Source organism: Scyliorhinus torazame, chromosome 3 (assembly GCF_047496885.1).
Source record: "Scyliorhinus torazame isolate Kashiwa2021f chromosome 3, sScyTor2.1, whole genome shotgun sequence".
NCBI classification, from domain to species: domain Eukaryota; kingdom Metazoa; phylum Chordata; class Chondrichthyes; order Carcharhiniformes; family Scyliorhinidae; genus Scyliorhinus; species Scyliorhinus torazame.
Genome location: NC_092709.1, coordinates 237,966,205 through 237,983,636, shown reverse-complemented (window position 1 = coordinate 237,983,636; position 17,432 = coordinate 237,966,205). Strand labels below are relative to the sequence as shown.

The following is a 17,432-nucleotide window of genomic DNA, read 5'->3' as shown; positions in this document are numbered from 1 at the left end:
GAGGAAGGCATTCTTACAGCGTAGCAGGGATAGGGGGGGGCTGGCACTACCAAGCCTAAGTGAGTATTATTGAGCCGCTAATATTTCAATGGTGAGTAAGTGGATGGGAGAGGAGGAGGGAGCGGCGTGGAAGAGATTAGAGAGGGCGTCCTGTAGGGGGACTAGCCTACAGGCTATGGTGACAGCCCCATTGCCGTTCTCACCGAGGAACTACACCACAAGCCCGGTGGTGGTGGCTACACTGAAGATTTGGGGACAGTGGAGAGGGCATAGGGGAAAGACTGGAGCCTTGGGGGGGTCCCCCGATAAGAAACAACCATAGGTTTGCCTCGGGGGGAATGGATGGGGGATATGGAATGTGGCAAAGAACAGGAATAACGCAACTGAAAGATCTGTTTGTGGATGGGAAGTTCGCGAGTCTGGAGCGCTGACCGAGAAATATGGGTTGCCCCAAGGGAATGCATTCAGGTATATGCAACTGAGGGCTTTTGCGAGGCAACAGGTGAGGGAATTCCCGCAGCTCCCGACACAAGAGGTGCAGGACAGAGTGATCTCAAAGACATGGGTGGGGGATGGTAAGGTGTCAGATATATATAGGGAAATGAGGGACGAAGGTGAGACTATGGTAGATGAACTAAAAGGGAAATGGGAAGAAGAGCTGGGGGAGGAGATCGAGGAGGGGCTGTGGGCAGATGCCCTAAGCAGGGTAAACTCGTCGTCCTCGTGTGCCAGGCTAAGCCTGATTCAGTTTAAGGTATTACACAGGGCGCATATGACTGGAGCACGGCTCAGTAAATTTTTTGGGGTGGAGGATAGGTGTGCGAGGTGCTCGAGAAGCCCAGCGAATCATACCCATATGTTTTGGTCATGCCCGGCACTACAGGGATTTTGGATGGGGGTGACAAAGGTGCTTTCAAAAGTAGTGGGGGTCCGGGTCGAACCAAGCTGGGGGTTGGCTATATTTGGGGTTGCACAAGAGCTGGGAGTGCAGGAGGCGAGAGAGGCCGATGTTTTGGCCTTTGCGTCCCTAGTAGCCCGGCGCAGGATATTGCTAATGTGGAAAGAAGCCAAGCCCCCGGAGGTGGAGACCTGGATAAATGACATGGCAGGGTTTATAAAGCTAGAGCGGATTAAGTTCGTTCTAAGGGGGTCGGCTCAAGGGTTCACCAGGCGGTGGCAACCGTTCGTCGAATACCTCGCAGAAAGATAGATGGAATGGTAAAAAGAAGGCAGCAGCAGCAGCCCAAGGATGGGGGGGGGGGGGGGGGGGGGGGGGGGGGGCGGGGGGGGGGGGGGGGGGACCAGAAGGACTCTCAGGGTTGTTAATATATACTGTATAATATGTATAGGTCGTTGCTACAGATAATTATATATTGGACTGTTAAATTATATTTACTTGTGATAAGGCAGTTGCCAATTAGGGTTAGTTTTCATTTTTGTTATTTATTATTTATTCATTTTCTGTTTATAAAATAGGTCATTGTTATTTGTGTTGTTATAATATTGTGTAAAGGATGCACAATGTACTGTGTTGGTTGACCAAAAATTTTCAATGAAATATTTTATTTAAAAAAAAAGAAATTAGGGCAGCATGGTAGCACAGTGGTTAGCACAGTTACTTCACAACTCTAGGGTCCCAGGTTCAATTCCCGGCTTGGATCGCTATCTGTGTGGAGTCTGCACGTTCTCCCCGTGTCTGCGTGGGTTTCCTCCGGGTGCTCCGGTTTCCTTCCACAGTTCAAAGACGTGCAGGTTAGGTGGATTGGCCATGATAAATTGCCCTTAGTGTCCAAAAAGTTTAGCTGGGGTCACTGGGTTATGGGCATAGGGTGGAGGCGTGGGCTCAAGTGGGGTGCTCTTTCCAAGAGCCGGTGCAGACTCGATGGGCCGAATGGCCTCCTTCTGCACGTAAATTCTACGATTTAATGGAAATGAACCGAATCCATGTCAAACACATTTAGCTGGGTGTTTCCTGGCGCTGACAGCAACGAGAACGACGCCCTTGCGAACAGAACTCAACTTCATTTCGGGGTCTCGGCGAAGAATGCCCTGTCGAGACCGCACTTCATCCCTTTTCCTGCACTAACAGACTCCGCATTTTAAAATGTGTGTAAGTTATAAGTTTAGGTAAGCTTAATTTGTATCTCTGTATTCGTGTGCTTAGAAAGGAAATGCAAGGAAACAGCCTGGACAGATCTAAATTGAATTCAAGAGGGTAAAGCAAAGGAATTTTGACTGTTGGATACCCGCAAAAAAGTAGAGACAACATACGAAGATCTTAGGGAAGTAATTCTCTTGGAGGAATTTAAAGATGCACTTCCTTCGGTAGTTGGGAGTCATGTTATTGAACAGAGGCTAGACAGGCAGCAGAGATGGTGATCATATGATATGAACTGGTCCGTAACCCAAACTTCCTATGAACCTGAGAAGGATAAAGCATAGGAAGGTGAAAGGAAAACAAATAGCCATGGAAGAGAAGGAACAGTTGGGAATGGTCAAGAAATTTCACCTCAGATTGGAAAAGGTTAAGTGCTGAGGGTGAAAGTAAGACTCGAAGACCAAAGTGGGACATATATGGGCAGATTGCTGGAAACTAAATGGCAGGCCAATTGCAGTAGCAGGAAAGGTAGCACCAGAAAAGGAAATGGTTGCTAAAACTGTAGCAGTGGTACATGTGAAAGGTGTTCCCTCAGAATCAACGAGAAAGGGGGATATGATTCAAGATAGTTCAGAAAATTCTTTGCTATCTGGTGAAGAAAGTCAGGCTATTAGAGGTTCTGGATGTTTTGTTTCGAAGGGAGAAGTGTCCCCTTACTCATCCAACAAAATAAATAAACAAATTAAAATTTGAGAGATACTAGGGCAGGTCAATTCCTTGATGGTGGCTGGTGATACAACTTGTGCTCCAGATAGTTTCATGAAGAAAAAGGTATCAATAAGGGATATTAATGGAATTTATTCATCTGTTTCTTTGTGTAAGATTAATTTGGAAGTGATTTTGCCAATGGAATTGTTACGGTGAGAATTATTCATAAATCATTCACTGAAGGAATAGAAATTATTCTGGGTAATGATTTGGCTAGTGAAGACAGTAATGTGCGACAACTATATTACAGCAGACAGTTGATCATGTTGATATTTTGAAAAAATGAAAATCGCTTATTGTCACAAGTAGGCTTCAATTAAGTTACTGTGAAAAGCCCCCAGTTGCCACATTCCGGCGCCTGTTCGGGGAGGCTGGTACGGGAATTAAACCGTGCTGCTGGCCTGCCTTGGTCTGCTTTAAAAGCCAGCTATTTAGCCCAGTGTGCTAAACCAGCCCCTTTTTTGTAAATAATATTTAATTAAAGGTTTCATAGATAACACACACGGTCTAAACTACGACACAACTCTGAAAGTGGTTCAAACGTGGTAACCCCCAGTTCCAAAACCAAACCTTACCTCTGCCCCCCACCCCCCCCCTCCAACAGCTGATGGTAATGAACTCTTTGAAGTATGAGATAAATGGCTGCCACCTCAGGTAGAATCCCTCCACTGATCCCCTAATGGTGAACTTGACCTTTACCACGTACAAAAAGTCCATAAGGTCACCCAACCAGGCCGAGACGAAACAGACGCTCTCCATTCCAGCAGAACCCGCCTTCGGATTATCAGCGAAGCAAAGACAAGAGCATCCGCCTTCACCCCCATCCTCAGGCTAGGCAGGTCCGATACCCCGAAAATGGCCACCCATGGATAAGGCTCCAGATCGATGCTAAGAACCGCTGACATGGTGCTAAAGAAGGAGACCCAAAAGCTTACCATCTTTTGACACGACCAGAACGTGTGGATATGATTGGCGAGATCACGGCTTACACCTGTCCTCCACTTCAGCAAAAAATGCCGCTCATCCTAGTTTTGGTTAGATGAGTTTGTGTACCACTTTGAGTTGGATCAGGCTGAGCCCTGCTTAAGAGGAGGTGGAATTTACCCTACAAACGGCGTCATTCCACACATCATCATCTGCGATGGGTCCCAACTCCTCCTCCCATTTTGCCTTCACCCGATCAAGTGGCGCAGATGCCGATGAGATTGTTCGCTCATAGATATTAAAGATTCTCTCCCACCCCCTCCCACAATCCTCGCCAACCATAAGATTCCCTCCAACAGCAAGGGCTGCGATGCTAAGGGAAAATCAGGTCAAGCCCCACGAACTAAGCCACGCCATTGAAAGTATCGGAACAGGTGTGCCCCTGATTGTTGGAATTTTGCTGAAAACTCCTCCCATTTGACGAACTGCCCATCCGTAAACAGATCGGTGAGGCATTCTAGCCCCTTCCCTTCCCATACCTTAAAAGTTGAATCCAAACATTTGGTTATTAAATATAGGGGCCTCTAAACGCAAAAAGGAGCAGCGACTCTGGGCACCCTGTCTTGTACCCCGTTCAGAGGGAAGTATCCTGAGCTTGTCGCATTAGTGAGAACACTAGCCATGAGGGCCCATGGGGGCCCTATACAGAAGCCACCCATGAAATGAACTTCTGCCCAAATCCAAACCTCCCAAGCACCTCAATGATGTACTCCCACTCCACCCTGTCGAATGCTTTCTCTGCATCCATGGATATAATCACCTCTGGCTCAGAGGCCGGAGAGGGCGAGAGGACAACAATTAGAACCCACCATATATTCACCGATAGTTGCCACCTCTTCACAAATCCTGTCTGGTCATCTGCAACTATACCTAGTACTCTTGGTTCTAAACGCAAAGCCAGCACCCTAGCCAATACTTTGGCACCCACATTCAGCAACAAAATGGGCCTGTAAGAACCACAATCCGTGGGGTCTTTATCTTTCTTTAAGATGAAGGATGTAGAGGCCTGTGAAAGTGCATCAGACAGGGAACCTTGAGCTAAAGCATCGTTGAACATATCTACCGTTAATGGCACCAGCTTGTCTGAAAATATTTTGTAAAACTCAAGGGGATACCCATTAGTGCCTGGAGCCTTACCGTTCCAGATCAACCCAATCGTCTCTGAACCAAGTGGGGCCTCATCACCCAACGTACTCTTCAATGGCCATGGCTATGGGTTCACAGAACCCCCTCTCTGCCAGTAGCACCACATCCAATCGCCATGGTACCCAATGGATGGGATCTGTCCCCAGCTCAAGGTCCACAAAATGAGGAGGATGGTTAGAGATTACTATCGCTGAATACTCCTCCTTTCTCACCCCCGGGAGCAGGGACTTTACCCAACAAAAAATAGTCTGTCCATGATAGACCTCAAGCATTTGTGAAAAAATTTAGAATTCCCCATCGTGTGGGTGCAGGATTCTCCACGGGTCCACTCCCTCCATCTGCTCCATGAAGGCCCAAAGCACCTCTGCCATCCCTGGGAGAGCCAGAGATTTAGGCCTCGATCGATCTAATTTGGGTTCCAGCACACAATTGAAGTGCCCCCCCCCCCCCCCCCACCCCCCCAAAGACAACCGCTGTGTATCCAAATCAGGGATAGAGACCAGCAAACCCTTAATAAATGCCACCTCATCCCTGTTAGGGGCATATACATTTACCATAACTACCAAAGTGGCTGCCGAGGTCCCACTTACTGTCACACACCTACCATTGGTGTCTGCCACGATTCAGGTGGTCAAAAGGGGCACTCACTTATTAATCAAAATTGCTGCACCTCGGGCTCTACCATCGAAGCCCTCGTGGGACACATGCCCTACACACCCCCTCTAGAGTCTGGTCTGATCTGATCCCTCGCCTGCAAATGGGTCCCCTGCATAAACACCACATCAGCGTTTAAGTTCTTGAGATGAGAAAAACCTCTTGACCGCTTCACTGGCCACCCAATCCCCTTACATTCCAGGGCACCAGCAGAATTGGGGGGTTCCCTCTCCTTCCGGAATCAGCCATTTCCACCGTCATGGTCAAAAGAATACATCTTTAAAAGGTACCAGTCAAATGTCCTCCCAAGATGGCAGGCAACCGCACCCCCAGAAAAACACAAAGAATGTTCTAGATCAACCATTAGCCAGCTAAGTCCTCCCCCTTCCTCCATCCTCTCTTACCCCCAAATCCCCAAACTGGAGACAGACCCACTGCTTCAGCACTGTTCCCCCAAACCCCACCCCGCCTCCACAACCCTGACACTAAGAACGCCAAACCAGATCAAACTGGGTTTATGGCTGCAGCTTCTCCCCTCCACCCCCCACATCACTCACATTCGCCAGCATTGTTCACTGCTAGCAACGTATCTCTCAACAGGACAATGAAAAGGGCAACAGCATTGCCCAACACGAGGATCATCAATTCCTCAAAAGTGGCAGATACCAATATCACCCGCCATCTTCCAAAACATCCTTGCTAGATATTCAATGGGATTCGGGCCCTTCATCCCCTCCGGCAACCCCACAACTTGGAGGTTAAGCCTCCTTGACCGATTTTCACCTTCAACCTTTTATTTTCATCAGCCACCACTGCAATCTCGGCCTCTAACAACACAAGCTGCTTATCGTGCCTCGTGAGTGTCCCCCCACCTTCCAGAATCTCATCCTGGTTTTTCACTGTCCCAATACCTTTATCAAGCTCCACCCGGACCAAGCCCAATGCTTCTTCAATCAACTTACAGGACCAACTTCCACTGCCTCCCGAAATGTATATTAAACTGTATATTGAATTCCTTAGCCAGCACATCTGACAGTATATCCATTGTAATCGGGGCAGCTGATGATTGCAGCTCTGTCATTGCCATCTTAGCTACCGAGGGCTCCACGAGGCTCCCGAATCCATCATAGGAATAGCTAGTCCGGGTTTCCTGGTTTCTTTCCCCTTCCTTTGGCCATTAATTTGGCGCGGGGGGAACCTAGATCACCCAAACAAACGGGCAAAAATGCCAGTCCCGGCTAGAGCTACCAAAAGGGCGTCCTCCCTCTTACATGCTGCCAACCGGTGGTCGATCATGTTGATCCTAATGAATTCTTGAAAGTTACTGTCGCCAAAAATGATGCCTATTGCATATAGCAAACAACTGAAAGAAAACCTGATTAACATGGTAAACCAACTCTCTTATACAAAAGAGGAGTTTGCTAATGAAAAAAGTGAATTGGTAAGAACAACGTAGATACAACCACGGAAGGAATTGCCCTCTCATTATTGACCCTTCAAATAAAGGGAACAGCTACTTCCATATCCATGCCCCCCATACTTTATGCACATCTACCATCCTCCTCAGCCTTCCTGCTCTAAAGAAACAACTCGAGCCAATCCAGCCTCTCTTCATAGCTCAACTGCTCCATCCCGGGCAACATCCTGGTGAATCTCCTCTGCACCCTCTCTAGTGCAATCACATCCTTCCTATAGCAAGGCAACCAGTACTGCACACCGTATTCCAGCTGTGGCTGAACCAAAGTTTTGTACAGCTCCAATATAATCTAGATAAAAGCAAATTACTGCGGATGCTGGAATCTGAAACAAAAACAGAAAATACTGGACAAGTTCAGCAGGTCTGACAGCATCAGTGGAGAGAAAGCAGAGTTAACGTTTTGAGTCTGAATGACTCTTTGTCAAAGCTAGAGTGAACTGGAAATAGGATCAAATTTGGACCAACATAAAAGTAAAACAGGAAAGTTGGTCACAAAAGTAAAACGGGAAAGGTGGTCAATCCATGAGATCAGGAATAAGAAGGGTGCAGTCACAATGTTGGGGGTTTACTACAGGCCTCCCAACAGCCAGCGGGAGATAGAGGAGCAGATAGGTAGACAGATTTTGGAAAAGAGTAAAAACAACAGGGTTGTGGTGATGGGAGACTTCAACTTCCCCAATATTGACTGGGACTCACTTAGTGCCAGGGGCTTAGACGGGGCAGAGTTTGTAAGGAGCATCCAGGAGGGCTTCTTAAAACAATATGTAAACAGTCCAACTAGGGAAGAGGCGGTACTGGACCTGGTATTGGGGAATGAGCCCGGCCAGGTGGTAGATGTTTCAGTAGGGGAGCATTTCGGTAACAGTGACCACAATTCAGTAAGTTTTAAAGTACTGGTGGACAAGGATAAGAGTGGTCCGAGGATGAATGTGCTAAATTGGGGGAAGGCTAATTATAACAATATTAGGCGGGAACTGAAGAACATAGATTGGGGGCGGATGTTTGAGGGCAAATCAACATCTGACATGTGGGAGGCTTTCAAGTGTCAGTTGATAGGAATACAGGACAGGCATGTTCCTGTGAGGAAGAAAGATAAATACGGCAATTTTCGGGAACCTTGGATGACGAATGATATTGTAGGCCTCGTCAAAAAGAAAAAGGAGGCATTTGTCAGGGCTAAAAGGCTGGGAACAGACGAAGCCTGTGTGGCATATAAGGAAAGTAGGAAGGAACTTAAGCAGGGAGTCAGGAGGGCTAGAAGGGGTCATGAAAAGTCATTGGCAAATAGGGTTAAGGAAAATCCCAAGGCTTTTTACACTTACATAAAAAGCAAGAGGGTAGCCAGGGAAAGGGTTGGCCCACTGAAGGATAGGCAAGGGAATCTATGTGTGGAGCCAGAGGAAATGGGCGAGGTACTAAATGAATACTTTGCATCAGTATTCACCAAAGAGAAGGAATTGGTAGATGTTGAGTCTGGAGAAGGGGGTGTAGATAGCCTGGGTCACATTGTGATCCAAAAAGACGAGGTGTTGGGTGTCTTAAAAAATATTAAGGTAGATAAGTCCCCAGGGCCGGATGGGATCTACCCCAGAATACTGAAGGAGGCTGGAGAGGAAATTGCTGAGGCCTTGACAGAAATCTTTGGATCCTCGCTGTCTTCAGGGGATGTCCCGGAGGACTGGAGAATAGCCAATGTTGTTCCTCTGTTTAAGAAGGGTGGCAGGGATAATCCCGGGAACTACAGGCCGGTGAGCCTTACTTCAGTGGTAGGGAAATTACTGGAGAGAATTCTTCGAGACAGGATCTACTCCCATTTGGAAGCAAATGGACGTATTAGTGAGAGGCAGCACGGTTTTGTGAAGGGGAGGTCGTGTCTCACTAACTTGATAGAGTTTTTCGAGGAGGTCACTAAGATGATTGATGCAGGTAGGGCAGTAGATGTTGTCTATATGGACTTCAGTAAGGCCTTTGACAAGGTCCCTCATGGTAGACTAGTACAAAAGGTGAAGTCACACGGGATCAGGGGTGAACTGGCAAGGTGGATACAGAACTGGCTAGGCCATAGAAGGCAGAGGGTAGCAATGGAGGGATGCTTTTCTAATTGGAGGGCTGTGACCAGTGGTGTTCCACAGGGATCAGTGCTGGGACCTTTGCTCTTTGTAGTATATATAAATGATTTGGAGGAAAATGTAACTGGTCTGATTAGTAAGTTTGCAGACGACACAAAGGTTGGTGGAATTGCGGATAGCGATGAGGACTGTCTGAGGATACAGCAGGATTTAGATTGTCTGGAGACTTGGGCGGAGAGATGGCAGATGGAGTTTAACCTGGACAAATGTGAGGTAATGCATTTTGGAAGGGCTAATGCAGGTAGGGAATATACAGTGAATGGTAGAACCCTCAAGAGTATTGAAAGTCAAAGAGATCTAGGAGTACAGGTCCACAGATCACTGAAAGGGGCTACACAGGTGGAGAAGGTAGTCAAGAAGGCATACGGCATGCTTGCCTTCATTGGCCGGGGCATTGAGTATAAGAATTGGCAAGTCATGTTGCAGCTGTATAGAACCTTAGTTAGGCCACACTTGGAGTATAGTGTTCAATTCTGGTCGCCACACTACCAGAAGGATGTGGAGGCTTTAGAGAGGGTGCAGAAGAGATTTACCAGAATGTTGCCTGGTATGGAGGGCATAAGCTATGAGGAGCGATTGAATAAACTCGGTTTGTTCTCACTGGAACGAAGGAGGTTGAGGGGCGACCTGATAGAGGTATACAAAATTATGAGGGGCATAGACAGAGTGGATAGTCAGAGGCTTTTCCCCAGGGTAGAGGGGTCAATTACTAGGGGGCATAGGTTTAAGGTGAGAGGGGCAAGGTTTAGAGTAGATGTACGAGGCAAGTTTTTTACGCAGAGGGTAGTGGGTGCCTGGAACTCGCTACCGGAGGAGGTAGTGGAAGCAGGGACGATAGGGTCATTTAAGGGGCATCTTGACAAATATATGAATAGGATGGGAATAGAAGGATACGGACCCAGGAAGTGTAGAAGATTGTAGTTTAGTCGGGCAGTATGGTCGGCACGGGCTTGGAGGGCCGAAGGGCCTGTTCCTGTGCTGTACATTTCTTTGTTCTTTGTTCTTTATTTACAAGGAAAATTAGGGATAGTATTTGATCCAAGGAAGTAGCATATAAATTGGGCAAGAAAAATAACAGGTCTGAGGATTGGATGCTGTTTAGAATTCAGCAAATAAGGACCAAGGGATTGATTAAGAAGGGGAAAATAGAGTACGAAAGTAAGCTAGCAGGGAACATAAAAACTGACTGTAAAAGTTTCTTTAGGTATGTGAAGAAAAAAAGAGATTGAATTGGTTAGGATTGTATTCACTGGAGTTCAAAAGAATGAGGGGGGGTCTCATAGAAACCTATAAAATTCTAACAGGACTGGGCAGGGTAGATGCAGGAAGGAATTTCCCGATGGTGGGGTGTCCAGAATCGGGGGTCACAGTCTGAGGATACAAGATAGACCATTTAGTGCAGAGATAAGGAGAGATTTCTTCACCGAGAGAGTGGTGAGCCTGTGGAATTTGTTACCACAGGAAGTAGTTGAGTCGAAAACATTATATGGTTTCAAGAAGCAGTTAGACATAGCACTTAGGGAGAAGGGGATCAAAAGCTATGGGGGAAAGTAGGATTAGGTTATTGAGTTGGATGATCAGCCATGATCGTAATGAATGGTGGAGCGCGCTTGAATATCCGAATGGCGTCCTCCTGCTCCTATTTTTTCTATGTTTCTATAACCTCACTGCTCTTAAAATCTATGCCACAAGTGCTTGATTAACCTGTCCTGCCATTTTCTGGGATCTGTGGACAAGCACCCCAAGATCCCTCTGCTCCTCAGAGCTTTCTACTGTCCTGCCATTTATTGAGTACTCCTTTGTCATGTTACTCCTTCCAAAGTGCACCACCTTGCACTTTTCAGGGTTAAATTGCAAATGGGTCAGATCTGCCCATTTGACTAACCCACCTATATATATCTTCCTGAAACCTAAGACCTACTTCCTCACTATTAGCCACCCTGCCAATCTTCGTGTCATCCACAAATTTACTTATCACGCCCCCAACATTTTCATCTATATCATGTATATACATCACAAACAATAAGGGGCCCAGCACTGATCCCTGTGGCGCACTACTGGAATCTAGCCTCCAGTCACACAAACAACCTTCCACCAACACCATGTCTCCTATCAGCAAGCCAGCTTGGATCCAACTTGCCAAGTCACCCTGGATCCCATGTGCTTTTAACTTCTTTATCAGTCTCCCATGTGGGACCTTGTCAAAGGCTTTGCTTAAATGCATATAAACTACATCAACTGCACTACCCTCATCTACACACCCGATCACCGCCTTGAAAAATTCAATCAAATTCCTTAAGCATGACCTCCCTCTGACAAAGCCATGCTGACTATCTCTGATCAAACCTTGTCTCTCCAAGTGGAGATTCATTTTCTCCTTCTGAATATGCTCCTATTGTTTCCCTAACCATTGCTCTGAGACTCACTGGTCTGTAATTCCCTGATTTAACCTTACCACCCTTCTTGAAAAGCGGGGCCACATTAGCTGTCCTCTAATCTTCTGCGTTTCCCCTGTGGCCAGAGGGGAATGAAAATTTTGTGTCGGACCCCTTTAATTTCCTCCCTTGCCTCCCACAGCAACCTGGGATACAATTCATCCGGACCTGGGCATTTGTCTATTTTTAAACCCACCAATACCTCCACACTCCCCATGTCAAATGGTTCTAGAACCTCACAGACCTCCCCAAATTCTGTACCTACATCCTCCTTCTCCTAAGTGAAGACAGATATTCATTTAATACCCTACCAATTTTTTCCAGCTCCATGCACAGATTGCCCCCTTTGACCCTAATGGGCCCTACTTTTTCCCAGGTTATCCTCGTCCCTTAATATACTTATCTTGGGATTCTCCCTAATCTCACCTGCCAGTGTTTTTTTCATGACCTCTCTTTGCTCTCCGAATTGCTTTCTTAAGATCCCCCCCCCCCCCCCCCCCCCACACACACACATGCACTTTCTACACTCCATTAAGGTCTCTGTTGATTTCGCTTCCCTATCGCACGCCGGAGTATCCTGCTCGGCTGCCGATCGGCAGCACCACCCATGGCTGCAGATTGGTTCGCTGACCTCTCGGAATTTCTTCCCCTGGAGAAGTACGCCATCCGAGGGTCGGAGGATACTTGGGGGCAGTTTGTCGGCCTGTTCCAAAACCTGTTCGAGGCCAGCAATGAGGAGTAAGCTAAGAATAAAAAACCAAGATAGATGAGGAACCAAAGGACTGCGCAACGCCGGTAAAGGGGGGGGGGGGCCTTCCCCGGAAAAGAAAAGAAAAACACAACTGAAGCCAAGGGGGGGAACTGTAGACCGATCCAGAGGGCAGCGAAACGTATAGGGTCAGTTAAATGAAGGACAAAATAAACCTCTCTGTACAATAAAGTAAATTAGCGCGGGCAAGAAAAATGTAATGTATATATACAACTGTTTATAAATATGAGAAATGCCAATAAAGAGATTTTTTTTTTTTAAAAGCTCTCTGCTGATTTGCTCTCTCTGTACCTGCTGAAAGTCTTTATTTTCTTTCTTATCTGGTCCTGAATATTCCTAGACATCCAGGGTTCTCTAGACTTGTTGCTGCTATATTTCACCCTAAAGGGGACATGTTGGGTCTGTACTCTCCTCATTTCCATTTTGAATGCCCCCCCCTTCACTGCTCTGCTGTAGATTTTCCCACAGGAAGCTGTTCCCAGTCTACTTTGGCCAGATGCTGCCTTATTCTAATAAAATCTGCCTTCTCCCAATCCAAAACCATTTTTTGCAGACCATCTTTTTCCTTTTCCATAACAAACTTAAAGAGTACAGTGTTGTGGTCACTGTCACTCAAATGCTCCCCCACTGCCACCTCAAACACCATCCGACTTTGTTCCCCAGAATTAGATCCAGCACTGCACCGTCCCTTGTTGGGTTTTCTACGTATTGAAAAGTTCTCCTGAATATATTTCAATAAATCAGCCCCCTCTGCACCTTTTACACGACAACTATCTCAATTAATGTTGGGGAAGTTGAAATCCCCTAGTATAATTATCCAATTAGTATTATTTTTTACACACTTAAGGTGATTTGTCTATATATCTGCTCCTCTTTTGCCCGCTGACTGTTTGGGGGTCTATAATACACTCCCAGCAAAGTGATTGCATCCTTTTTATTCCTAAACTCTACCCACAAAGCCATGTTTGATGACCCCACTGTCCCTCCTTACTGCAGTAGCTGACCCCTTAATTAATAATGCATCACCACCTCCTCTTTTGTACCGTCCCCTGTCTCGTCTGACGTTCCTATACCCCAGAATGTTGAGCTGTCAGTCCTGCCCCTCCCTCAACCATGTTTCTGTGATGGCAACAACATCACAATTCCACCTGCCAAGCCATGCCCTTAATCCATCAGTCCTACTTATAATACTCCTGGCATTAAAGCAGAGACCATCCAGCCTCGTCATACTCCCTCGGAACTCAACATGGCTGAACACCCACTGTCTTGGTTCCTTTACTATAGTAGCCTCTGTTCCTATTGTACTCACACTCTGAGGTTTTACTATGTAAAATCAACTGTAAACTTGAAAAAAAAACTAAGCTGCTGCCTAGCAGCCAGAGGCCCACACTGGAAAGCAGAAACATTTGAGTTCAGTTGGAGCTAGGCAATCCAGAAGCAAGAAGCTTTCTACAGAAACTGCCAGTACAGGTGAGTCAATACAGAGAGACAGAATGTAAGACCCAGGAGCTAAAGGACAGTCAGAAACCAGGGAATGAGAAGAGAAAAGTCCCTGGGAGACAAGTCAAAGGGAAAAAGAACTGGAATCTGAACAAGGTACTGTTCACTGAAGTTAAAGAAAGGGCGTAGAGAGGGTCCCAGTTAATAACAAGACTGGAAGGTGCAGACCTGTAAATGGCAGCTAGGAAGAGCCAGGCATCTGGGGTGATAAAGGTTGATGGCACCTCAATACACCCTTTGAAGACGTGGTTTTTTTGTTGGCATGGCTGGGTACCTGAGAGATTGTGTGGAAGCTTGAATGCACATGATGTTCCAGGGCAGAGGAATACCGAAAGGAGAGGTTGAAATCCTGGATGGGGATTCTTGGTAAAGGCATCCAAGAGAAAGCATTGTTTAGGAGAAGGTTCCAAACATGTTCTTCGAGAGTGGAGTTTGGAAACCCTTGTGTGGAAGTCAGAGTTCCAGTGACATCAGTTGGCTCACAGTGCAACAAGCATCTAGGGGGATTTGATGAGAAAGATTTGATGGGTGGTATCAGTTACTTGGTTACAAAATGTGTATATGACCACATTCACTTATTGGTTTAATGGACCGTGTACTTACTGAGAACATTAGAGTATAAGACATAGTTTGTAACTTGTGTTATCCTTACAAATCTGTAAACATCTGTGAAGATATCTGTAAATATCTCTGAAGGGGTGAAAGAGTAGTGTATTATAGTTAACCTTTTCTTGTTATATCATTTTGTTAAAAGTTAATTGGCAGTCTTGCAACTCTGTTCATCCAGGTTTCTGAATAAAAAATGAAAGTTATGAACTGTCAAGCCGGATTCCTCTCGGGGACCTGACTGGCCAACAGTAACATCAAGTAGGATCGTAACAGGGGCGGCACGGCAGCGCAGTGGTTAGCACTGCTGCCTCACAGCGCTGAGGACTCGAGTTCGATCCTGGCCCCGGGTCACTATCCATGTGGAGTTTGCACATTCTCCTCGTGCCTGAGTGGGTCTCACCCCCACAACCCAAAAAGATGTGCGGGGTAAGTGGATTGGCCACGCTAAATTGCCCCTTAATTGGGAATAACAATGGATTGGGTATTTTAAATGTATGTTTTAAAAAGTAGTATCGTAATATTAATATTGTCAACACAATTGTGATTCATGATTCATGGAGCTAGAAATTTCTAAATAAGTGTTGCAATTCAACCTTTTATGTGGTCACAAAATATCAGCAGTTCATTTATATGCACACGTAATAGGCTCTACTTGTAAGGTGGAAAAAAGTTAAAGATGTTTCTCGTTCACATGATCAACCGTTAAATGCACAAGCACAGTCACATATGTACAAACCGCAAAACCTATTAAAGCTGACCAATACTTTCAAAAGGCTCATGACTCATAAGTATCATTTATGCTGGCCGGCGAAGTGTGAAAATACAGCGAAAATGTCCACATGTAGGAGGTCAACACCTATTTGATTAGGAGGGGCATTCATATAAGTCCTTTCCGACATCAGCTCAATTAGATAGCAATGGCCATAAATCTTGTGTAATAAACTTGAATGCATAGAAATTAGAGTGCAGCCTTAAAAAAAGTGGGTACAGTCTGCACACTTCAAGATCAGGCTACCTCACTGCGCACTCGTCAATCTTTAATGATACAGCTGGACTCAATGTACCAAGCAGCCAGACAAGGTAGAGGAGGCCAGAACATTTCCAACTTGGAATGTAGTGCAAACGCTCTGGAGGAACTGTATTAAGGAGCCACGGACACCTGGCTGTCCATAAATAGAACTCTGACTTATGTCCTCACTATTTTATATCAGAGCAAATTCAATGAACAATACCTCAAATTCTCCTAATCGCAAAACATGATCACAAAGTTAAACGCATTAATGCTCTGGCCCTGTTGTACATTATCATATTGTCTCACTTGTGATTTTGTATCCACGTCTTGAATACAGCTCCCACTCTTTGTATCCCATATACGTAGATGGCCATCTTTCATTCCTCCTCCAACAGCAAGTATTCCAGATTGCCAAGAGCACCAGTTCATGGCCTATTGAAAAGGAAATTTGATTATTAAATAAAAGAGTTATGTTTTTGTCCAACCATTATCTTTACCTGCAATTGAATATGGATACATATCTACATTTATAATATCAGAACGATGATCTTTATATTAATGATCCATTTTAACTATGTCATTTCACAATGGACTAACTTGGCCAGGCCCAGTCACCGAGGACACCTTGGTGCAGACATCGGGGAGCCGTCAAGGCTGGCAGAGCCAGATGACGCACGGGCAGCCGGGGCTCGAACCAGCTGCCCCTCCATCTCGAGGTAAACCTCAGGACACCATGGGCACCGAGCAGGAGGAGTGGGTGCTAACCTGGATCCATCCCTTGGAGTGGGGATGGTGACCACCAGCTTCCCTGAGTTTCACCCCTCTGATGAGGCCACGTCTCAGTCGTTTTCGTCCACATTGCAGCCTGATCTCCGAACCCTTGGACCATCTCTCCTGATATTCCTCCTCCCCATAACACTCACCTACCCTGGACATGTCCAGGAATGTCCCTGGAGCTGTGACCCATCCCCTGGGTGTTCGGATGTTGGCTACTGCATGTGTGGTGTTGCCTCATGTAGTGTTCAAGCACAGTGTCCATGCACGAGGTGTGATTGGGATGCACGGCAATGACTCCCACATGCAACATGGCCCGCCCACCCACGGGAATCCACTTGGGTTGTGCGATGTGCTCACTTAACCACGATTACCAATTCCCTATTAACAATAGCCTTCAGCCGCACGGCCAGAGGCCACGGCAATTGGTGGGGGTTTGGGTGGTCGGTGGGGCAGATGGACAGGGGCTAGGGTTGCCCCTGGAACATGTACACAAGATCTAGGGTTTGGTGCAGTTGCCCCCCCCCCCCCCACAGTGCCTCCCCCAGCTCCCCCACCCTCTGCATGTTGGCCCACCCCCGCAGAAGGTGCCCCCACACCCCCCAGCCGAGGGTCCCCCACTTCCCACTGAGCAGTGGGCACAAGCCAAGCGCCCCCATGTTCTTTGCCTGTGAGCAAAGATGGCTACTCACCTCCTCGGCTCCCCACAGATGCCCTTCCGCTAGGTTCACCGTTTTCAAAAGGAGTACTAATCAGCACCAGCATGAGCACTTGCTGGGAGCCACTTTATGACGGGTGGCCATTGGATATGGGGTCGCTCCCATTAATTGTATAGAAATAGAGCTTAAGTCGTGATAATTCGATTTTGCCTACGGGTGCGGGCCAGTTGCATCGCAAACTGTTCGGCGCCTGGCACAGTTCTCATTTTCGGCCTCTCCCGCTATTCACCGGCCTCTTCGCTCGAGCGAGAGTGCATAAAGGCCAGAGAATCATGCCCAAAGAGTTTACAGACAGATATTGATAGGCTAGGGTAATGAATGAAAATTTGGCAGATGGATTTTAATGTGGATAAGTGTG

The 17,432-nt window shown here is 46.6% G+C and overlaps 1 protein-coding gene across 1 annotated transcript in view; it reads right to left on the bottom strand.

Annotated features, from left to right (window-relative positions):
- Window positions 1-17,432, bottom strand: part of LOC140409414 (cell division cycle protein 20 homolog) — a 147,376-nt gene that overhangs the window by 29,657 nt on the left and 100,287 nt on the right. The window contains exon 10 of the mRNA XM_072497853.1: window positions 15,888-16,013. Coding sequence (XP_072353954.1) covers window positions 15,888-16,013 — 126 coding nt within the window. The remainder of the gene's footprint in view (window positions 1-15,887; window positions 16,014-17,432) is intronic.